The sequence below is a fragment of the Podarcis cretensis genome (genome assembly GCF_951804945.1).
Source record: "Podarcis cretensis genome assembly, chromosome: 1".
Lineage (NCBI taxonomy): Eukaryota > Metazoa > Chordata > Lepidosauria > Squamata > Lacertidae > Podarcis > Podarcis cretensis.
Window position 1 is genome coordinate 54813921 of NC_137170.1, and position 24333 is coordinate 54838253.

The 24333-nt window shown below is 40.8% G+C and overlaps 1 protein-coding gene across 6 annotated transcripts in view; it reads right to left on the reverse strand.

The window, feature by feature from the left end:
- The window catches only part of LOC307202742 (uncharacterized protein), a 110503-nt gene that overhangs the window by 30757 nt on the left and 55413 nt on the right, over nt 1-24333 (reverse strand). For 3 of the 6 annotated variants that reach the window (XR_013832982.1, XR_013832983.1, XM_079952941.1), the window contains one exon: nt 8277-8370. The exons of 1 other annotated variant lie outside the window; for it this stretch is intronic. Coding sequence is in view for 1 of the 5 variants with exons in the window: in XM_079952941.1 (XP_079809067.1) it covers nt 8277-8370 (94 nt within the window). In the remaining 4 variants the exon portion in view is untranslated. Of the gene's footprint in view, nt 1-1013; nt 1378-3411; nt 4348-8276; nt 8371-24333 lie in introns of those variants that run through there. 2 more of the 6 variants (XR_013832984.1, XR_013832985.1) reach the window with 2 other exon arrangements.

A 24333-nucleotide genomic window follows, 5' to 3' on the forward strand; every position in this document is an offset into this window, starting at 1 on the left:
AACCCTAACAGCATGATGGATTAGGAGGAGACTGTTCTAACTGCTGTATTCTTGCAAATGTGGGGTCTGTATCAGTGGGAGAAACCCTTTACCTAGTTAGGTATAGTGGCTGCCAAAGGTATAGTGCAGCTCTCAAAACACAAAAAATGACCTGACTTCTAATCTATTTCTGCATAATTTATTTTTCAACTATTTTTTAAAAAGTTAACATTTTTAGTTTGTTAAGATATGTGCCCTTGTACCAGAGAAAATTCTGAAACATTTACTTTCAAAATCTATAATACAGGGCTACAGAAGATAGTGTAATCCACAGCCCACAATATGAGGAACAGTTGAGGGACTTGGATATGTTTAACCTGGATAAGAGGAGACTGAGAGGAGATATGATAGCTTGTTTTCTGCTGCTCCAGAAGCTATGGACCATGCCTAGGACTCTAACAATGGACTCTCACAGAAGGTGGGGGCCTCTCCTTCCTTGGAGGTTTTTAAGCAGAGGTTGGGTGGCCATCTGTCACGGATGCTTGAGCTGAGTTTCCCCACATTGCAGGGGGTTGGACTAGATGACCCTTGGGATCCCTTCCAACTGCTGTTCTATGATTCTCTGACTCCTATAGGACTAAACCAACATGCACTTCAACATTACAGCATTATAGTTGTGCATAAAGTTGCAAGTCAATAGGAAAATTACATTGTTTTTATTAATGACTATGCATTCTTCACTGTCTAGATATATCTGACAATTTCACTGAGATATGAACTATAGAATAAGACTTTGGCTAGTATACAATGATAACATATTTCTATGTTTTCTTCAATGTAACACTCACTTGCAACAGAAACAAGAAATGTTTTGTCTTAATATTTTGCTGCACTTGCAAATTCCACAAAGTTTTCCTCTAAGAGTGAGCAAAACAAAGTCCTTATGTCAGTTTCTCTGTGGCATAAAATGTTACTTATACATGTGAGGGGCAAAGTTGCTTTTATAAGTCCATGAAATAAATATATCCAGTTACCTTCCCTTAATCTTCAGCCTAGTTCTGGTTATCTCTCATCTGGAAGAGGAGGATGGGAGCCTGCTTTGGGAGTTAGATGAGCAAGGTATTATTTTCAGTTTACAAATCCATTTATTAGAGCACTGCGAAAAAGATGGTTTTGATGAATTTCCATATAATAAATGAGCTTTCCTTCCTGATTTTTAATTTAACTCAACTTATTTAGGTTCTAAACTTGCGAAAAAATAGTGTTATTGTTTTAGAAGATTTACAAATGGATTTTCTAAACTAGGTGTATGATGCATTCAAGACTGCCTATTCAGTGACACCAGTGCCAGATTTAGGGCAGTACAGATCGTTCCCCTGCATAGGACGCTGAGCTGAGGAGGCACCAAATAATTATAATATGAGTACCTACTGAGAAGACAGGAGTGCCTGGCTTGCTCTGGTCCATGGGGTCACAAAGAGTCGGACACGACTAAACGACTAAACAACAACAACAACCTACTGAGAAGATGCATAAACAGCAATTGTACCAAAAGGAATTATTGTGAAAATAAAAATATTTTGGGTGACAGCGCCAAAAATTGTCCTTGCTCAGGGCACCGTATTACCAAAGTCCATCACTGGTAAAACAAAAAAATCTGAGTGTTAACAGTCAGTTATCCCTAGAATAATTATCTAGAATTATATCTGGCTAAATCCACTGACATTCTAGGAGGCTGAGCTCTGTTATCTTTTGCCCATAGAACTCACCAATGCTTATGAAGATCCCACTGACATTCATGGAGTGTTTTTTTTTTTTAAAAGTGTGAGAGGGTGCTGGGGAGGGAGAGGAGGAATTGAGGGCAGTGGGGGAAGGGGAACGAGGACAGAGGTTCTGCTACCAACACAGTGACAGCAGGAAGAAGAGAGGCAGCTGCAGAGCTGCCACCTGCCTCAAAATTCCCCTTTGAATTTTGCAATGCAGTTTACCAGCCAAGTGAAGTGTATGACAGCATCTATACTAGGATAAACTGTGCATTAAAATACATATATTAATGAAAATAACAGACAAGAATGAATTATATTATATAAAATTGCATACAAAATGTATTAGAATAAATTTGCACTAAAATGCTGATGAATTTTCACGGTGACTTTTTTATTTTTCAAAAAACCACAAACTGGAGAACTAAACGTATGACTAGAAAAATGAGAAACTGAGAGAAACAAAAATTGTCAGATTTGCCCATCCCACAACTTTGGAATATGAATATATAGTACCTTTGGTTGGATGGGCAGTATTATTGAACAGTATACTGTTCAGGGAAGTTTTTAATATTTAATGCTGTACTGTTTTTAACACTTGATTGGGAGCCGCCCAGAATGGCTGGGGAAACTCAGCCAGATGGGTGGGGTATAAATAATAAATTATTATAATATTATTATTATTATTATTAGGATCAAAACACCATTACATATCTCTCTCTCTCTCTCTCTCTCTCTCTCTCTCTCTCTCTCTCTCTCCCCTATTACATATCAGACAGACTTCAACTTTACTGTCTTTTGAGTAGGGCTTACTGCCAAGCAGCCATTAGCAGACCTGTCTTCCCTGACCTTTTTCAAGTTGCAAGAAAGGAGATTCCGACTAAACATTTGGAATAACTTTCTGACAGTAAGAGCTGTTCAGCAGTGGAACAGACTCCCATGAGAGGTGGTGGACTCTCCTTCCTTGGAGGTTTTTAAGCAGAGGTTGGATGGCCATCTGTCATGGATGCTTTAGTGGACATTCCTGCATTGAATGGCTTTAGACTAGATGACCCTTGGGGTCCCTTCCAACTCGTAAGATTCTGTGTTTCTGTGACTTGTCTCTTTGCCACTCCTTTTTGTCCCTGAACATTCATATTCCAGGTCAATCAGCTCTATAGATTAACGATGTAATAAATAAATAAATAAATAAATAAATAAATGATATTGTATAAATGTTTTTGTTTAAATAAATATATATTTGCCCATCCCTATTCATAACATGAAGTGTTATCCACAGTTGGCAGAATTATATACACATGGATATAGAGGTAGGAAATTTGAAACAGTGGGACCATAGACATTTGACTTCATTGTTTACTTTCTCCCTCTTAGGCATGCTGCCAACTGAGAATAACATTTTATGCATTTGATAAAGTGGAGCCTGGTTGACCAAATGTGATGCGGTAATAAATTTAAAGTGCTACAAGACTCCCTGTTGTATGTGTTGAACGGAGCAGACAGATAACTGGACCAAAGTCATCCAGGTTTATATTATTGACAGTGTTGTTGTTGCTTTATGCAAATCTGAACCCAGGTCTTCCTGGTCCTAACCCAACACTCAAACACATAAATAGCACAAGAGAGGTTCAAAGGCAATTGAATCCTCACAATCACAAGTGAAATTGACCTCTGAATGCTGGCTTTCATTCTGTTCTATGTGGCTGAATTATTTGGTCATTGTAGACAGGTTGTTTCTCCAATCCTTGTAGCACAGCCCTGGGAAGAGGATTTGTCATCTGTTGAAAGAATGACACACGCTGTGCCACAATTATCAGTGCTGGATGCACTCATCATATTAAAATCAATATATGAAGAATAGAATCAGAAAAAATGGGACAAAGTGTTTAAAATGTTATAACTGGTCCAGACATGGAAAGTGCTTGCATGTGGGATTAGACTCAATTTGATTAAAATAATCAATAATTTTGCAAGGTTGCAGTAAAGCTAATAAAAGTTGCTTTTATAACGCTCTTTTCTTAGACAATATGTCTTGGTTTAGCATGTCAATATGCCGCATCTCTGTGAAACAATTTAGTTGTAAAGCTCCTGTTAGCATATCTTAGCTTCTTTGTAAATCATGTAATTCTACATCCCAATCCAAAGCATTTACTTGAATTAAGTCCCATTTATTTCAGCAGGCAGCAAGTATGTATGTCTAGGATCATAGAATTTGTGATAGAAGTGAATGCTGAGACTACAGTCAACCAAGCCCCGATGCTGCACAGTCTCAATTCATTTAAATAGGGAATGTGCAGAACGACATGATGGCATTTAACAAATGAAATTATCTAAGCCAGGGGTGAAGAATCTGTGGCCCTCCCATTATTGTTAGAGTCCAGCTTCCATCAGCCCTACATAGCATGATCAGTAGGCAGAGATAATAGGAATTATAGTCTTGATGGCCACTACATTTATTGCATAGGGTTTTAATGCAAGCCATCTGCTTGCCGAACACCAGTCCTAGATTTATCCTTTTTAAAGGCTGTTGTAGATAGTTTAGACCAGATTAAATGCCTTCTCAGTTGTCCCTCACAAGAGAAATTTCATCTGGAGTTAATGTAAAAATGAGATTCTTTCATGCCACACTTTTTCTGTTTAGATTTACATTGCAACAGCCCCCAATGCCTGCTTTCACATCCCTTGATCGCTGTGCTATATATTTTGTAAATAAAAAAAACACTTTCAGAGAAGGAGAACTCAGATTTAGTCAATAATTCAGTTGGTTATTTTGGCCAAGTCCTACCTATCTACTGGCGTCAGTTCCTCATCTTCTCTCTCTGTCCCCGTACCCCCCAGATAGATAGATAGTTAAACTGATGAAGAAAGACAGTGTGAACTGGACAGTTCTTGAATGCAGAGCACAAACCCAGTGATAGGTCACAGGAGGAGATGCTACATTACCTCGTAAATGACATCAGTTCCTTATTCCCCATCTCCATAGTGATAATGCAGCTTTAGCATTCCTAACTCTATTCAATATACCTCTGCACAAGGAGCACATTGCTTGCTCAACCTGCTGGATCATAACTATCGTCCATAACACGCTTTGATAGAATATGACAAGCATTCCGGCTGCCATCTTGTGCACTCATATATTTCTCCCAGTGATGTCAAGGAGCTGTGACAGTAGCAGCACTTTAGATTGTGTCTGTATAAAGCCAGAGGCATACCTAGGGGTTGGCAAAAGTGGCCCCTGCCAGGGGCGCAGGCCCAGGGGACTCGCAAAAATCACCTATCATACTATGAAGTGTATGGCGGGTATGTATGTGAAAATAATAAACTCTTTGGAAAACCAAGGAAATCAAAAAAATCTGAGCTTGGTCATCATGCAGCTCTGCTGCTGAAGCAACAGGACTGGCCATTTAACTCAGAAAACTGCCTGGATGAGATACCACTGAAAATATATTGAAAATAAGGACTTATTTAAAATGTAGGTGTTTGATTTTTTTTAAAAAATTGTATCTTTCTTACTGTCCTGTTTTTGTTCAGTTTTGGCTTAGAGGCTTGTTTAATTTTGGGGGGCTTAGTCTTAAGGGGTGTGTGTGTGTGAGAGAGAGAGAGAGAGAGAGAGAGAGCGCCCTGGTGTTAACTCAGAACAATGCAGTTAGAAGTCTAGTTTTTTAATACGCTGAGAGCATCAAACACCTGCCATAACAGACTTAGACATGTGGTTTCAAAAATATAGGATAGAGGGATAAAGGTGTGATATAAGGATAGAGAAAGTAGACAAAAGAGAAGCTTCCTCCCCATCTCACATGAAAGCTGAGGGACAGAAGTTTCAGGATAGACCAAATGAAGTACTTCTTGACACAGCCCATAAGTTAAATTATGGAATTTGCTACACAAGATGTAGTGATGACTGTCAGATTGGATGGATTTAAAAGGGGATTCATGGACAATAAGGCTATCAATTGCTATAGCTATATATTAACTCCGGTATTCCCCTGAGTACCAGTTGCTGGGGACCTTGAACAGAAGAGTTACTGTGCTCTTCTCCGGCTTGTGAGCTTCCCGAAGACATTAGTTGGTCACTGTTGGAACAGTGACGACAGACCTTTGGTTTGATCCAGCAGGGCTCTTCTGAAAAAATGGACAGACATTATCACAGGCACAGGGATCTGATCGCAGACCTGTCATGGCATTTCTGACCCTTAGATGTCGGATTGCAGTGTTTTCCGGAGATAATTGCAGTAACCTGTGGGAAAGCAACTAAGGAGCTAAATGTAATATGTATAAAACAAAAACAAAAAAAACCACACCATTCACACAGCACTGTTGCTAGGCAGATGTAACACCAGTTCCAAGAACGATTGCCACCAAACCACCTCAAACAATCCTTTCTTTCTCCCTTTGCTTATCATGCATTAGGAATCAAATGACTTCAACCCGTTATTAATTCCTTGATGGCCATGGTTTAGACAAAGAAATCTAACTCACCCAAGTGAGGTAAGAGCAAAATCAGTCATGCATTGGGTCCCTCTGACTAAGATTGCCTTTTTTCCTAGCTAAGGAAAGGCAGAAATTCTTTTGCCAACGTGGATGTTAAGTACAAAAACCCAAATTACTGTCCACCGTGTAGCTATAAAATGAGAAGAATAAAACTTGCATGTATGTTGAGAATATTTTGTGTATATTGTTTTGGCCATCTTTATTACAGTCTTGTAGTAGTATCATTCCTATGCTATGGAACTTTTCCTGAGAAAGAGTAGTTTGCTGAACACCATCTAAGAAGTTTGTGGATAAAGCAAGATTAGAGTGGGGGTTGTCTGCTTAACAGCTCACACTATGAATATATTTCACCATCTCCTAAAGCACAAGTTGTGGTTTGCCAAGCTGAGAGTGCACCACCCTGACAACAAGCTTTTATTTATGCAGTGGTTTTTAATGTCTCCAGTATGCTTGGTCAGTCATTATTAACTCATCCAATGTAAGGTTCTGTTTCATTGAGAAATGTTACAAAACCAGAGTAATGAACAACTGTATAAATTCATTAATGACTGTGTAGGGGAAATATAAAAAATGATGTTTCACCTCAGCAGCACTGCTTTTTAGTGGGGTCACTTCACATGTCCAGCACTGAGTCATCATGCACAGAGAAATTGTATAGATGTGTAAACCAGCTGTTTGTTCAAAGGTTTCTACCTACCTCTGCACAGTTTTCTAGTGTGCTATGCTTTAGGATTTGCCCCTCTTAAAAGCAGAGAAAATTGAATTGTAAAATTTGGTATACATTCTAGAGGTACTCTAGAAATCTATTTGAAGTGCATCTGAAGTTAGTTTATTAAATTTGTGGTGCTAAGTCATTTAAATCAACATGGACTTGCTGGCCTTCACTGACTGCTTCATTGCCAGCAAATCAATCCAGTTAAATATATACTAAAGCAGTACTGTACTATGTGCTGTCCAGATACCCATGTGTTTTTAGTGTAGATGCCACTAGTCAAGTCCCAATAAATCATCTTCAGCACAACACTATTGCACAGTGATCTGGTAGTAGCATAGACAAATCTACAATCTTGATTACATTTGCAGGACAAACAGAAGCATATCCAGTAAACATGAGCTTGCACAAGCAGAAGGTTATCCATGAAGCACATGAAACAAAAAACCGAGGATATGCGAATAATGATCACTGAGCACAATATATCTTAATTTTGTGTTGCTGTTTTTTACTCTGCTCTTTTGTTGCTTACTACTGATTTATTGTATATGTATTTCTATTCAAACTGGCCTGCAAATACTTTTTGAAGTGTGGTATGTAAATCTATGAAACAAACATATATGCCTGGGCAAAGGCCTTTTGATATATGCAGGAATATACATTGTCTGGTGCATTTAGACAGACAACATATTTTAACAGGTTTATGGAAAGTAGGACATGAACTAGTACACAAATATAACATAGACCAGTGTTTCACAAACACTTAACACTTGAAGCACAGTTTTTTCAATTAAAAAACATTTCTTCATCAGCGCCATGGATAATGGACAAACATCATCCCAACTGGGCTGGGGAATTGATATTACTTCTTGGTGCCCAATCCTAACCCTGTGCTTCCAGGCCAATGTTTATGTTTCTGGGGTTCCCCCGCCCATCAGCTGTAGTGTGAGCTGCATCAGGCAATCCCGGTAGTGGCATTCCCCCCCCGATGATGTCACCACCTAAAAATTGGCAGAGAGAGGAGAGAGTAAATACTGCATGGGGCATACTTGCTCCGACAGGCAGAGGATGTTAGCTAAATCCTACAGGGGGCTTAATTTTCCAAAGCACATTTCAATTTCTCAGACAGCACAGCACAGTTTGGAAATCACTGGCAAACTTACACAGATGCAGGCTTGGGTTACTGTATACACATTTCCCTGTGTCTCTTTTTTTTCTGAACTAAATGTTCGGGTACCTTATCTCTATCAAGAAATAGGGTTGGTGTACAGTAACAGCAACCACAAAGCAAACAATTAACATGCATACCTACAATATTCACACAGACATACCTAAAATAGGTCTCTTCTTTCCAGAAGGTTGTCTGATGGTTTTCATTTTCAGAATATGTATCCTTTTTTCCCCTGAAGGACACAGATGAGCACACTGAGAATAAAGCACAAAAACAACAGGAACAGAAATATAGTAGATGCTAACTTGTGCTTATAAAAAATTCTTTCTTTCACTTTTATTCAAGGAAGGAACAACCAGCAATGTTCTCTTCATAAGTTATTTTATCTGAAGGAAATCTAGAATTTGGTATGGGAATAAGAGTGTAGCTGCCATCAGGGCTAACCTGCCCATTAGCTATGCTGAGACCTTTGCTCAGTTTTGCCGTACAGATTTATTTATTACTTCTTCACCAAAGATTCCTAAGCAAACTCAGCAGTCATGGGATAAGAAAATGGGGGGGGGGGCTCTTATGGATCAGGAAGCAAAGAATGAAGGGGCCAACATGGCATGTATCACTGAGACTTGGGCAGAGGAGTGGGGTGGACCTGACTAAATTTGGCTGCACTCTGTACAGCAGAGGGCCAGATTGGAGGACAGTGGGGGGAGGGGGTTGCCATTGTCAATAAAAGTGCCATCTCTTTCCCCAGAAGATATATTGATATTTGGATGATACTAGATATTGGTCTTGCATCTTGAAAAATGATCTTAGTTAAGCACAGTTCATGATGGAGACCTGGACATGATGGAGAGTGGTTTTAGATATATGCAGGTAACCATACATATCCCAAAGAAGGGCAGTGCCAAAGAATGCTCCAACTGTCGCACAATTGTGTTCATTTCACACATTAGCAAGGTTATGCTTAAAATTCTACAATGCAGGCTTAAGCAGTATGTGGATCGAGAACTCCCAGAAGTGCAAGCTGGATTTCGAAGGGGCAGAGGAACAAGAGACCAAATTGCAAACACCCGCTGGATTCTGGAGAAAGCTGGAGAGTTCCAGAAAAACATCTACTTCTGCTTCATTGGGTACGCAAAAGCCTTTGACTGTTTCGACCACAGCAAACTATGGCAAGTTCTTAAAGAAATGGGAGTACCTAATCACCTCATCTGTCTCCTGAGAAATCTCTATGTGGGACAAGAAGCTACAGTTAGAACTGGAAATGGAACAACTGATGGTTCAAAATTGGGAAAGGAGTACGACAAGCTGTATATTGTCTCCCTGCTTATTTAACTTATATGCAGAATTCATTATGCGAAAGGCTGGAGAGGAATCCCAAACCAGAATTAAGATTGCCGGAAGAAATATCAACAACCTCAGATATGCAGATGACACAACTTTGATGGCAGAAAGTGAGGAGGAATTAAAGAACCTCTTAATGAGGGTGAAAGAAGAGAGCGCAAAATATGGTCTGAAGCTCAACATCAAAAAAACTAAGATCATGGCCACTGGTCCCATCACCTCCTGGCAAACAGAAGGGGAAGAAATGGAGGCAGTGAAAGATTTTACTTTCTTGGGCTCCATGATCACTGCAGATGGTGACAGCAGTCACGAAATTAAAAGACACCTTCTTCTTGGGAGAAAAGCGATGACAAACCTAGACAGCATCTTAAAAAGCAGAGACAACACCTTGCCAACAAAGGTCTGTATAGTTAAAGCTATGGCTTTCCCAGTAGTGATGTATGGAAGTGAGAGCTGGCCAAAAAGAAGGCTGATCGCCAAAGAATTGATGCTTTTGAATTATGGTGTTGGAGGAGACTCTTGAGAGTCCCATGGACTGTAAGAAGATCAAACGTATCCATTCTTCAGGAAATCAGCCCTGAGTGCTTACTGGAAGGACAGATCCTGAAGCTGAGGCTCCAATACTTTGGCCACCTCATGAGAAGAGAAGACTCCCTGGAAAAGACCCTGATGTTGGGAAAGATTGAGGGCACAAGGAGAAGGGGACGACAGAGGACGAGATGGTTGGACAGTGTTCTCAAAGCTAACAAGAGTTTGACCAAACTGTGGGAGGCAGTGGAAGACAGGAGTGCCTGGCATGCTCTGGTCCATGGGGTCACAAAGGGTTGGACATGACTAAGCGACTAAACAACAACAACAACAAGAAGGTAACCATACAGGTTTCACGATCCTCAGCCTGATACTATTGCCTGCTCTGAACTTGTAAGCTAATTTGCACATAAAGCTCTGCCTTCCCCAGTCCTGCTCCAAACACCTTCCTAGACAGATCAAACCATGTTTCTTTCCCTCCACATATTGAACTGGCTGCCTTTTAAGAAGGATAGGAATGTCTGTGTGTTCCAGAGACTGGCCTACACACCACTATTAAGTCACACCCACACTATACTTTCAAAGCACATTTAAAGCACATGGCTTCTACCAAAGTATCATGAGAACTGTAGTTTACACCTCACAGAGCTACAATTTCAAGCACAAAGGTAAGAAATGGTTTCCCTTATTTGACTTAAGCACAAATAATGTCCATCATCATACTTCAGTGTACTTATAAATTTTAGCTATGTTGCAAGATGCTACGATGATAATATGTAAAATGTCAGAACACTGCAAGCTTATCTGGCACTGTTAAGTGGATACCACTAGAGCAGTAGCAGTAAGACTAACGCATTGAACAGGAAGTTGGATTAAATGGTCTCCAAGACCCCTCCGATACACGATTCTGTAATTCAGTGTTACCAGAAAGGAGCAGAAGACATAACATGGATCTGTTTTAACCTCTGTTGCAAGGCATGAGAATAGTGAGTACAGACCAGACAGTTTGAGATAATAGGATATATAACCGGCCTTGAATGAGTGACCTGAAGTTGGAGTCTCTATTTCTTAACTTATCTAGATCACAGGTAAAAATATGCCAAAGGCAGAAATCAGGGTCAGTTTGCATAGACTGTATAATAGAAGTCTGCTGTCAGTTTCTGCAATGGATCCATAAACTGTACATTTGCCAGACAATGGGACTAGAAAACTGGAATGTGACTGTAATAGAAGAATTCTATAAACTTAAAATCATCCTCAGAGAAGCAGCATAGCCATTTTAGGGCAATACAGTTTGTTAACCTATTATCCTTCCAGTTAGGCAGCAATTTCTGATATTCCACATTCAGTCTTCTTTGCTGCATCTTTTTTGGTGAGGATCTAAACATCCTGTGAATAGAGTTCCGTTCATGGCATGCTTCTGTTGAAGGAAAGGAGGCAGTAATTTTGCTGATTTCCCCTCCCCACAGCAACCCCCTATATCCCCCAAAATCTGCTCTAGTGGAGTTTAGGAGCATTGGAGGTTGCTCCTGGGTGGGACGAAATGGATGAAAGTTGTCTCTCATCTCTTCTAACAGCAGGAGTTCCCTTCTGAATCAAAGACACATCCACAAATGGAAGAAACCCCTCCATTTCTGGAAAAGCGAGTCCACATACAAGCCATTTTTTCCTGCCCTGCCTCAAGTGTCATTGTGATTAGTTGCCCTCTCTCTACTTTATGAAAGAAAGGCTTTATGGAAGATCTCAATGTATTGCATAAAATTTTAATGCCCACCCCCATCATCTTTTGATAAGTACACAGACGATAGCTCATCTCTTTAGTATATCAACCACTTTTCATGTGTGAATGATCCAGCTAAAAAGCCATCAAACACAACTTCAGCTTAGAGACAATGCTTTGCAATGAAGCCAATTGATCAGGTGCAAGTGATGAGGTTTCAAGCATTTTACTTTTGTGATACTTTCCCAGTTCCTTCTGCCTTTTACACATGTCATGTATATGTCTGTATCTTGCTGCTTTTCTTCTCCGAATCCTAAATTCCTTCTCTAAATGCTACCCCAAGTGGGTGGCATTAATTTTACAGTGGCATTTTTTGTTTTATTTTTTGTGGCACACTGTTGAGATACTGTAATCTCATAGTCTTCTCAAAGTTGCTGTAGCCTAAATAGTTTTCCACTGATTTCCACTCCCCATCTATATATGTTTAATACTTGGATTGTGCAATGGTGCAATTGCAAAGATGCAGATGGCTAACCCTGCCAGGAGAACCTCCTATTATTGCTACAAGGAAAGCCATTTGTGTAATGCTGCTTTAATGTCATTTAGTGTGGTTAGCCAGGTTCCTAACAGTTTTATTCCCAGCACTGCCCAATGTCTTGAGGGGAGGAAATTGTTCAAGACCACAGAGTAGAGCTGGGACAGGCATGCAAGCAGCAGTGAGGAAGGGATAGCTTCTGCTGCTTTGCAGGATCCTAAGGTTGTCACAAGAGTGCCAACTGTGGCCTCCTGCCAGTGCTGGGACCTGATTGTAGCAGCTCAGGCACACAGCAGCTCACAGGATTAGCAACAAGTCATTAATGAAAATGTTGAACACCACTAGATCCTGGACAGATCCTGCTAAACCCCACTTGTTAGCCACCTTCCATTGATTCTTTCATTCCTCTTGGTAGTGTTAAGCTTAGCGTTGCTGCATTTTGAAAAGTGAAAATCCAAACACAAAATTTGTTGAGTTATTTGGCAAAAATTTTTTTTGCAAAATCTTTTTTCAAAAAAGTTTTTGAGCTATTTTTAAGGAAAGTTGCCAAAATCTACACTTCCGACACTGATTGCCATACATCCGTATTTTCCCAGAAATTCAAGTGATTTCCGCCCTGACACGGTTTTTGACAGCCAAATCCCGGTTATGTCTGGGAAATTCTGGACATATGGCAACCCTATGTTAAGCAAATACAGATTTTCAGACAGCTGGACCTGAACATACAGGTTTTCAAGCAGCTGGGTGATATAATACAGCATAGTCTAAGCCACATTTTTGCAATTTGCCATTATTGAAGGCCTTGCTGAAACTGGTATGTGTATTTGTAAATTTGGCCCTTTTGATTGTAGCCACCTGGTAGGTATTCACCCACAATCACCGTACCCAATGACATGGAACCTTGCCATTGCATGTATGTTGCAGGTGTATGTTTCAGCAGGCAGATGGCAAGGGTGAAGCTTGCCTCTACCTGCCTTCTACATGCTCATTAAACATGTGGAGAGCAGCTGGGAACAGTTTGGAGTACGTCATTTGAATTGAGGAGCAAGAGAGCTATGTTGTGTCTGAAACTGCAGGACCTTGAGATATAGGAGTTCTCTCTGATGCAGGGCTGGTGGAATTGCTGCCTCTTGTTGGAAAGTCTGCTTACCTCTAATCACTCAGCTTTTATATTGGTAAATGAAATCACTATTACAAGCAAAAGAAACTCAACCATGGTTGGACAGAGAAAAATATCTGACACATTCCAAATTGTGCTGACAGATAAGGAAATTAGTTTGGCTCTTCAATATTTGCTGTTAACATACCCATGCTTGCTTCTGCTAATCATTCTGTTTTATTGTACCTCTGCTGTTCTCAGTGTAGAAGCCAGACCACCTAGTGGTACAGGTATTTATTATACCCTGGTCCTTCTCTAAGAATTTCAGAGTGGCTTACACATGGTTCCCAAGATGTATCCTACCCAGATAGCTTACAAGTCCAGACTTGCTCAGCTTCAACAGTAGGACTACATCATCATGAGCCTTCAGGAGACAGGAACTCCCTATTGAACAACGAATAGAGGTTTTATATGTTAATACTAGAAGCCTCTGAGCCAAGATGGGGGAACCTGGAGTGCTTGGTGCTAAACAACAACATAGTGGGCATATCAGAAACCTGATGGAATGGAGAAAAACGGTGAGACACAGTTGTCTGTGGGTATGAACTCTGTTGAAAGGGCAGAAAAGGGCACTTTAGAGACTGTGTCAAACAGGGAATACAGTTCAACAAAGTGGAAGAAACTCTTCCACAGAATTGCTGCGGGTAACAATACCAGGCATGAAAAGTAATTTAGAACAAGGGATGTACTGTGGCTATTTGACCAAAATGATGACTGTGAGATGGAGAAATAAATCAGGGAGGTGGCTAAAGAGAAAGTGTTGTAAGAATGGGTGACTTCACCTACTTTCAGATCAATTGGGCAAATGCATGTTCAGGTCACAACAAAGACAGTTACTATTATTTATGTAGTACAGTACCATCCATCTGCATGGCATTTTACAGAGTAGAACAGGATAGGTCACTTTTTCAGAGGGCTTACAATCTATAATCTGACAAGGGAGACAACAGAGAAGGTGGTAAATGGGAGTAGAGATAAACAAGGAGCAAATATGTACAATTTCAGTTACAGTGAATTAGGCTCAGTTGCAGCAGGGAGAGGAGGGGACTGTGTCAAAGGATTCACCGAAAAGGTGGGTTTTGAAGAGGAAATTAGCATCACATAGATGTTCTAGGTTATGTTCCAAGATTAAGGGGCAGGAAGAGAGAAAGAGTGGTGTTATTTGGGAGAGAAGGGTAAGCTGCATAGCCAAGGGTGGTAGAGCTGGAAGAGCAATGGTGATAGGCAGGGATGGTTAAGAGCAGAGAGATGGGGATGAGATTCTACTGGAACTGTGAATGGAAAAGTTATTAGCATGAGGACATAAGGAAGGATGTCACATGATCAGGGCAGTAAAAGAGCTTCGTTTACTTCAGCAGTAGACTCCTATACAAAGGTGAGACAGTACAAACCAGAGAGAATACAGTGACAATAGACGAAGTGTGAGATTACTAGCACTAGAGATGATGTAAAGAGAGAAGCTAGATGACTTGGGCATGGACTAAATATCATTCATATATATACATATATATGTATGTGTATGTATATATATGTGTGTGTGTGTGTATATATATACCACTTGATTATAAGTAAACCTCTCTCTCTCTCTCTCTCTCTCTCTGTGTGTGTGTGTGTGTGTGTGTGTGTGTTAGTTAGGAGAGAGAAAAGGCAAAGAGAGAACAAAGACTCATTCCTGTTTTACAGGGCAGATTAGCGACATTGTCAATGGATATTGAGAATGAACTAGGACAAGGGGAGTAAAGTAAAGGGGAAGGAAGAACTGGAATAAAAAGGAAGAGGCGGGAGTGAGAAAAAGTCAGTTCAGAATGGATGGCTTCCATTTTAATACAGCAACATCCTTCAGTCAAATTATTTTGTGTTTACAAAAAAACAAAAAGTGGTTTAAAACTCAGCCTGGTAATAAGATAGTTTGTTTACTACTCTCACTCTAAATACTAAATACCAAGTAATAAAAATATTTCCTGCTTTGGGGAGCCTGTTTCAGGACTAACCATCTATTTCTGGAATCTTATGCCTATATCTGTGCAACATCCTTCAGTCAAATTATTTTGTTTACCAAAACATCAAGCTGCTTAAAACTCAACCTGTTAATAAAATAGCTTGATTATGTGCATGGAAAGCTCCTTCAGAGTAATTAATGTTATGCATATACCAGGTTGGCAGCCAAATTTGGCTTAAAAAAATTAAATTACAAAAGGAGTTAATTTGGAATTTGTTTATGGGAAGAAAACATGAAAATATTTTTAATATCATATCAAATCATAAAATTTGATATGGAAAACCAGAGTGTATAACTTGAAATTTCAATATAGGACAAAATAAAGATGAAAGCCCACTCTGGGTGGCTCCCAGCAGAATAGTAAATATACACGATATACACATATTAATGATACAGTTGTTAATAGAAAGCTCAGTTGTTTAAGTGGCTTTGAAAATCCAAGCACCATTCAAACCATCAAATATTTAGCTATCTACATTATATAAATTGCAGAGCCAAATTCTGTGCATCTTGCATATGTTCAGAATCCTATTGGCATCAACACAACCAATCAGCTTGCCAAAATGTATGTAGTTGGTCCACAATCCCATGTGATCAAATGTTATTGTAACAGAGACCATATTAGTTGTCTCTTAGTGCAGACCCTATCAGCCTGAGCTTCCACAGCCACAGCCTGCCATGAAACCCTATTGGCAGGATTGGCAGCAACAACAGCAGATATGTTCTATGATAATATCTTATTCTCTTGTTAATTATGTTGTTTTAAGTGTGCATTTTTATTTGGCCTCTTTTGGTAATGTTTTCTTTTGAACTCTTTAAGATAAAATTTTCATTGTTCACTAACTTTGCTGAATTAAATGTCCGTCTTGTAGTTGGCCACCTTTGTAATGTTTTAATTTTGAAGTCTTTTAAGATAATATTTTAGTTTTCTGTTAATTATGTTGCATTGAATGTCTACTTTATATTTGACTTTCTTCAGTAATGTTTTATTCCCGATTGTTTTATTTAATGCTTTGAGATTCTTTTCTTAAAAATACAAAGTGGTATAGAAATTAAATTATTATTATTATTATTATTATTATTAATAATAATAATAATAGAAAATCTCATGAGAGAATACACACACACTGTATATACACACAATAAGTGCAAAATCATTCCTACTTAAGGATATACTTTAGGCTATTCTTTTATTTTCCTCAAATGAACATGAAAAGTGTGTGGATCATGTTGTTATATGATTTAGTCCAGGGGTTGGCAAACTCTGGCCCCTGGGCTGGATCATGCCCGCCACGGTCCTAAATCCAGTCCGCGCCGCGAAGCCGGAACCTGCCGCAAAGCCAAGACTCCCAGCAATGGCAACGGGAGGAATAGGCTGAGTGGTGATGGCTCTGCCAATCAAACACCGCACCTGGTTTACCTCAGTGCGGCGTGCGGACATCTCTGTCAATCAAACGCCGCCGCCGCCGCCACCGCCCTGATGCTCCTGTGGGCCAGAGAGCAGCGTAGACGAGCTCTCTCTGCCTACCCACTTCATGAGAAGGAGTGGCGGTGGTGGCAGCCCCTGGCAAAGTAAGCAGAGCGCCTTCTTTCTCTAGGCAGGGAGGAAGCCAGTTTTGTGCCACCGCTGCCAGCCCTTTGGCAAATGAGGCAGGCGGCAAACCAAGACTTGCCCCCCTCGCAGTGTGCATAGGAGTTCATTTTTTTATAAAAAAAATAGTCCGGCCCTCCACAAGGTCTGAAGGACAGTGGACCGGCCCCCTGCGGAAAAAGTTTGCTGACCCCTGATTTAGTGACTAGGTTATGTGCTAGATTGTAGGAAACAGTAACTTTCTTGTCTAGCTTTCTAATGGTATGAAAGCCTTGGTGTCAGAAGTAAAGTTTATAAAGCTACAAATTCCTAACGTGACAAAGAAAAGGGCACAGTTCCCTGCATCTGAAACCTTCACCTTTAGTAGTACTTTCTAAATGGAAGGAAATAATTGCTTGCTTCTGCCAGGCCATAAACCCCCACAAGGAAAAATGAATAATGCAGGTAAGCTTGGCACTTTATGTCATGAGAAAGAAGCAGAAGAGGACCACAAGCACAACTCTGAGAGAGTTTGTGTCAAGTTTGAGGCCCATTTCATCTCCAGGGGGGAATGTGGTTTATGAGAGGATCTGCTTCTATCAAAGAGCTCAGAAGCCAAGGGATATCTTATTGAGTCATTTGTTAGGGCCAGCCTTGTATGAACACTGTGAGTTTTCTGATAAAAAGGAGAAGCATCTTAGAGATAGAACAGTTCTTGGAATTCTAGACAAAGGGTGCTCTAGAAAAAAAAATGCAGCTAATAAAGAACTCTTAGCTCTTCACAAAGCCACAGTGGTGGCAAAACAATCAGTGTTGATAAAAACCCAGAACAGGGAGCAAAGACAACGTCAGAGTGACTTGGAAGATGCAATTTCTATATCACAAAACCCTAGAAGCAGCAGTAGCCATTTTGAAAAGGACAAATTAATTCCTCAAGTCTCTCTGCAGGGCTATCACAAAAGAAAGCCCAGAAAAGAAAATCCAGCAATTTGAAAAGCACTCTGCATGCTGTTTTCAGATAGCATGCACAATATATGAAACATTAGAGGGGCCCGGTAAAGGAGCACAGGGCAGCAAATGTTGCTGTTTTTTAAAAAAAGTAGTTTTGTTAGCATATGTCATACCAGATACTAATCCACCTGTTTTATGAGGAATGGGGAACTACCTTGGTCAGTGGTTCGTCACACAAACCACTTGAAAACTGCTGAGGGTCTTGGTGGACCACTTAATAATTTCTTTACCTGATGTAGCAATTGCAATTCCAAAGAATTCAAATTGTAATGCAATCATATACAATATAAGAAATAAAAGAAGCAATAAAATACAATTAAAAATCAATATGAGTAATCTATGTGATGGGTATGCCATTGCCTGTCTTCAACCACAGCTCTGCAGACAGGCTGCTGACAACCTGAATGACGCTTGGAGTCCACCAGTGGTACGAAGAATACAGTTTGGGAACCCTTGATCTAAGTCTAGGTTGATATTTTCAAGATATATTAACAAAAGTGCAATCAATAAACCCATTGCAATATCCACCATGGCCTGGCTTTGAGGACCAGATAAGACATTGGCTTTACAAAGATAAATGGCATTATCATCAATGGCCCAATCAGATAGTTTAATGATGCCAATAAGGTCCCATTAAGTTAGCACTAGGGGACGCAGGTGGCGCTGTGGGTTAAAGCCTCAGCGCCTAGGGCTTGCCGATCGAAAGGTCGGCGGTTCGAATCCCTGCGGCGGGGTGCGCTCCCGCTGCTCGGTCCCAGCGCCTGCCAACCTAGCAGTTTGAAAGCACCTCCGGGTGCAAGTAGATAAATAGGGACCACTTACCAGCGGGAAGGTAAACGGCATTTCCGTGTGCGGCTCTGGCTCTGGCTCTGGCCAGAGCAGCGATGTCACGCTGGCCACGTGACCCGGAAGTGTCTGCGGACAGCGCTGGCCCCTGGCCTCTTAAGTGAGATGGGCGCACAACCCCAGAGTCTGTCAAGACTGGCCCGTACGGGCAGGGGTAAAGGTAAAGGTAAAGGTAAAGGTACCCCTGCCCGTACGGGCCAGTCTTGACAGACTCTGGGGTTGTGCGCCCATCTCACTTAAGAGGCCAGGGGCCAGCGCTGTCCGCAGACACTTCCGGGTCACGTGGCCAGCGTGACATCGCTGCATCTGGCAAGCCAGAGCCGCACACGGAAACGCCGTTTACCTTCCTGCTGGTAAGCGGTCCCTATTTATCTACTTGCACCCGGAGGTGCTTTCGAACTGCTAGGTTGGCAGGCGCTGGGACCGAGCAGCGGGAGCGCACCCCGCCGCAGGGATTCGAACCGCCGACCTTTCGATCGGCAAGTCCTAGGCGCTGAGGCTTTAACCCACAGCGCCACCTGCGTCCCATACGGGCAGGGGTACCTTTACCTTAAGTTAGCACTGACAGAAGGAGCCATGCAATAGGTGAAGTGCTACTACAGCTGCATGGTTCAGAATGGATGCCAATCACATTCTGCTCCAGAACTCCTACCAAAGCAGAAAAACACTATGCACAACTCATAAAGGAGTGTGTTATTAGCATTTAGGCATGTAGAACTGTCTGCTACTGCCACTAGCCCTCGTTACTATCTTCAAGTAAGCGATGAGGCAGAGAGCAGAAGAACATATTTATACAGAATGAGCTACCCACTGTTCTTTTAAGCTACATGTCAACACCGGTGATTAGCCCAGCAAAGCTGCTAATGGGAAGACAAATCAGAAAACCTATTCTAGCCCTAGGGAAGAATCTCATTCCAAAGTAGCCTGGTGTAAAAAAGGTTGCTGCTTTCATATTACAAAGTCCATAGAGGTTATGAACAGTGCTGGCCCGCCCATGAGCCACACTGAGGCAGCCACCTGAAGCTGGTTTTTGAGAAACACAAATGCAGCACACGAATATTGGGAGGTATCTGCTATGTTTTACTCACAGTAGGCCCACACCTAAATTAGGGCCATTACTTTCAACAGGTCTACTCTGAGGAAAACTGAGGAAAACTTAGTTGAATACCAATTCTTTTGTTCCTGAGCACTAACTATGGCAATTATGACTGGAACTATTTGCTATTTCATGCAAAATAACTGGACCATTTAGTGTCATTCAGGCAAATGAAGTTATGAAGTTTATAAGTTCAAATTATTCAGGCTAAGCTGAGTTGCTGGCTGTGTTATTAACCAGTAAAATAAGGTAAATGAAATTCAAACTTAAAGGAAGGCTGCAATTTTGTATTGGGTTAATGCTTCCTTAAACTGTATTTTAAATAAAAACAATAGCAAAGATGCTATAGATCGTGGTTCCATTTGAGTTCAACTCCTGGGAACTTCCTCTGATGACTTCTATGCTCATACACCAGTTCCACTGTCATATCAGAAAAGGCATGTCCAGCCATTGTGGTTTATCTCAAAGATGGAAACTTGCATCTGATTTTTGCCCTTCCCCATTAATAAAAGCACACAAAAGGCTTTTATTCTCTAGGTTCTGTTAGAAAATCTACTGCTCTTTCTCCTTGGTCCATCTTTTCTCATTCCTGTCCACTTTTTCACTTTCTAATAATCGGTTTACCATGCCTTATTAATCTGAATTGCTTGTCATATTTTTTACACAAAATGCCCTGGGCACCAATTAGCAGATTAAAAAATGGTTGTTGTTAGTGGCTGCCTTTTTCAGAAATCCTGGGTGGGTCTATCAAGGACAGGTAGAAAGCACTGAAAGTCAGTTTATGATCACTCCATACAATCCAGTAGTTACAAACAGAATCCAAATGCAGATTGGACGGTGAGGAAGATGTGATTCAGCCACAGGGCTGTTGAAATCAGTGTTGTGCTGGGTAATTATTATTTACACAATGCCCCAGAAGCCAGTAGTTCTGTTTATAAAAAACAGTAAACATGGGAGAGAATCCCTCTGTGAAGCTGGCAGAAGGACTAATGGCCCCCTATGTGTACCTTTATTGATTATTCTCTCACATTCTAAAAGCGCTGAATAAAATTAAATAACGAGAATACGTTTCTAATTATTTTAGAAAATTTCTAGACTGCATTCCTTCTAAAAGTACCGATGTTAGTTTATGACTAAATACTTATAAAATCAGCACATAAAACAAGCAAGCGATAAAACACAATTATTGATATCAAGAACAGAACAGAAGTAGAGAGAATGACTCAGCGCTTAATTGTGAAAAAGCCAACAGCCTGGGCAAATAACTATGTTGATACTTTAGATAAAGTTAAGATTGAAGGTAGCCTCACAGCCCTTCCTGGGAAATGTGCTGTCTGACTATAACATACCCTCCAACAATTCTCTGATGAAAATAGGGATGTCCCATTCCATAATGATAGTTTGACTATTTATACCCCACGCATCTTACTGGGTTGCCCCAGCAGCTTCCAACATATATAAAAACATAATAAAACATTAAACATTTTTTAAAAAACTTCCCTATACTGTACAGAATTGCCTTCAGACAGCTCGGGAGTTGAATAACTCCATACCAGGCAACATTTCTCCAGTGAAAATAGGGATGTCCTAAGGAAAAGTGGGACATTCCGGGATCAAATCAGGGACGTCCCTGAAAATAGGGACACTTGGAGGTTCTGCTGTAACACTACTATGCAGTTGAACTACTAGAAGATCAAAAAGAAAGGCAAGCATTTTTTTTGTTTTGCCCATCAGGAAGACAAGGGAGGTGGCCTGTCACCATATTCAGAGTTGCCACCCAACCAGAAAATCAACAAAACCCTTCCCAACTTTGCCTTTTATTTATTTTTTGCTTTGACACCAATTGCCAGAAAAGCAAGGGTTGTCTTTTCTCTTTCAGCTGTTCTGTTTTAGCTGTTCACCTTAAATGAATGTCCTGTTTTTGTGTTAGACTCTGCTTGCCCCTTGCCCCACCACAAGATCTGCTCTGCGCTCTGCATGTGATTCAGAGGACTGTCTCCAGCCCCTGTCCAAGCGGCAGCATTGGCAATTCCAACATGATATTGTTTATATTGTTTTATTATTAATATTAATATTTAAATAATTGCATTTTAGGAGGCACAACACATGCATGTCAATAATTCCCCCCCCCTTGTTTTTTTACATTGAGGTTTGTGAGAGCTCTGTGAGGAGGATTTCAATAACAGGACCTTAGGTAAGACGCCTCTGTGTGACCCCTACAAAGTCAACTTGTTAAGTCTACAGGGACATTCCCACCACCATCACCACAACCACTGTGCACAGATGACACTAATGGTGCCTTTTGAATTTCCTGGGTCTTGTATGTTAATTAAAAACCTACATTCATTAAAGCATGCTTCCAGTTTAAAAATACTTATTCTGGGATAGCCCTGGCCATTTTGTAGCCTGAGGCAAAGGACAAGATGGTGTCACCTAATTTCCAGAAGCTGGCTGGCACATGCGCAGGAGGGGGGTGAATTTTACACCAAAATTCTTCCACAGTATCAAAGGTCCTCGGGATAGCTTTAGAGTGGGCCCTGGTTAGGTTGTATAACATACATAGCTCTGTTCCCACCACCCCACCCCATTTCCCCTCCTCCCCTAGTAACTGCCACCTGAGACAGTCGTCTCATTCTTCCTAACGGCAGGGCCAGCTTTTGTTATGCTTTTTATCTTGCGTTGACATATTTAAGTGCACACAGCTGTGAGAGGTTTTTTACCATATTGTTATTTATTTATTTGTCAATTTGCGTGCAATCCTTTTATCTCACTCTTCTTCTTCAAAAATAAAACAAACCCCACAACAAACCAGAGTAGTTCATGTGGGCTTCTGAGCAAACCTTCACTGAGACACTGATTATACACAAGGCCCATAAACAGGCAAGCATTGTGAACAAGCCACTTCATAAAGTCTCCAAGTCCCACTAAATTATTTTGGAAAACTCCTTCCCAAATACAAAACACGTTTATATCTAGATGAGCACAGTGTGTATGTGTGTAAGGAATACTGATATATTGCAAGTAGTCCTATGCTTGCTGTGATAAGTCTACTTGGTATCTGTGAAGGGGGTGTAAGTTAAGAACACGGCACCTAGGAAGGGGATGTTAGTGATCTGCTGGCGGTTATTTCTTTTATGAGTAACCTCACAACCATCTCCTTTATGGCAGCTGGTATCCCTTTTTAAGGAGGTATTTTCTACCTTCTGGACCCAGCCATTTCCTCCTTTCTCAATGTTGTAAGCCAAGGTGGATAAAGTTGAGGTGACCCTCACATTTCTTAGCATCCTAAGGTTGCAGGAATTGAAATTCAACCAATAGACTGATGATGCTCTGTGTACATTTGTTCAATAGTGGCATCTAAGTTAAGTGGGGGGGGAAACAATGATTTTGCTCTCAAAATATTTAGCTAACATTTCACAGCGAGCCTCTGGAGGTTCCTATAAGTCTCTTAGTTGGTCAAGTCAGTGATGGACCCAAACCAGTTGAAACTCCAAACCAGCTCTGATTATAGTGTGCAAGATGTTTTTCCTAATATTTAGTCAAAACCCTCTTTTGCGTAATTTGAACTTGTTGCATTGTGTCTTACCCTGGGCAGAAACAAATTTTCTCCATCATCTATGTGACAGTCCTTCAAATATCTGAAAATGGCTATTGTAGCATCTGTTGTACAAACTAAACATATCCAGCTTTTTCAACCCTTCCTCGTAGGACTTCGTCTATTCCTCAAGTCATTTCTGAATTCCACAGAGCAACTAAGAGCATCAACAAAGCACCAGCTGTCCCAAAGGACTCAGGAATCCTCAAGATTCCATTAGTTTTCAGGGATGAGACCATTTTAATAGGTCCACTATGGCTGTGTATAGAAATATCTATGAAATCTCACCAGGAAGTGAGCTGATCATTGCAGGGGAGTTTAAAACAACCCACAATCAGGCCACAATCCTTCTTCCAAGTTGACAATACCAAGTTGGGAGTACTACATGTATTGGTGGCATATTGCGACTGCCTCATGTTGTGTCAGGGCAGTTGTGAAGGTCTAAGCTCTCTCAAACAAGGCAGCCTTGGCATTGATATAGAAGTCCCTCAAGTCTCACCATCCTAGAGGTCCTTAAAATGGGGTTTGGGGCACTATCAAAATTCCCAGTCTCTTTTGTTAGCCAACATCAGGTACAAACATTCAAAATTGGAACCTGTTCAGATAAAACCCTGTAAAAGAAAATACTATCCCGGTAAACCACAACAACTTCCCTTTCTTGGTCCTCAAGCCTGTTTTATGATAGACTAACCCATACACATATTTGCACATATAACACTATGAGAGCAGTGTGTGGAGGAAGTTTTTGTATATTGATGCAGTGTAGAGACATCTTCCCTCTCTCTTCTCAGTTATTGCCAGCTCAGTGAAGCCATAT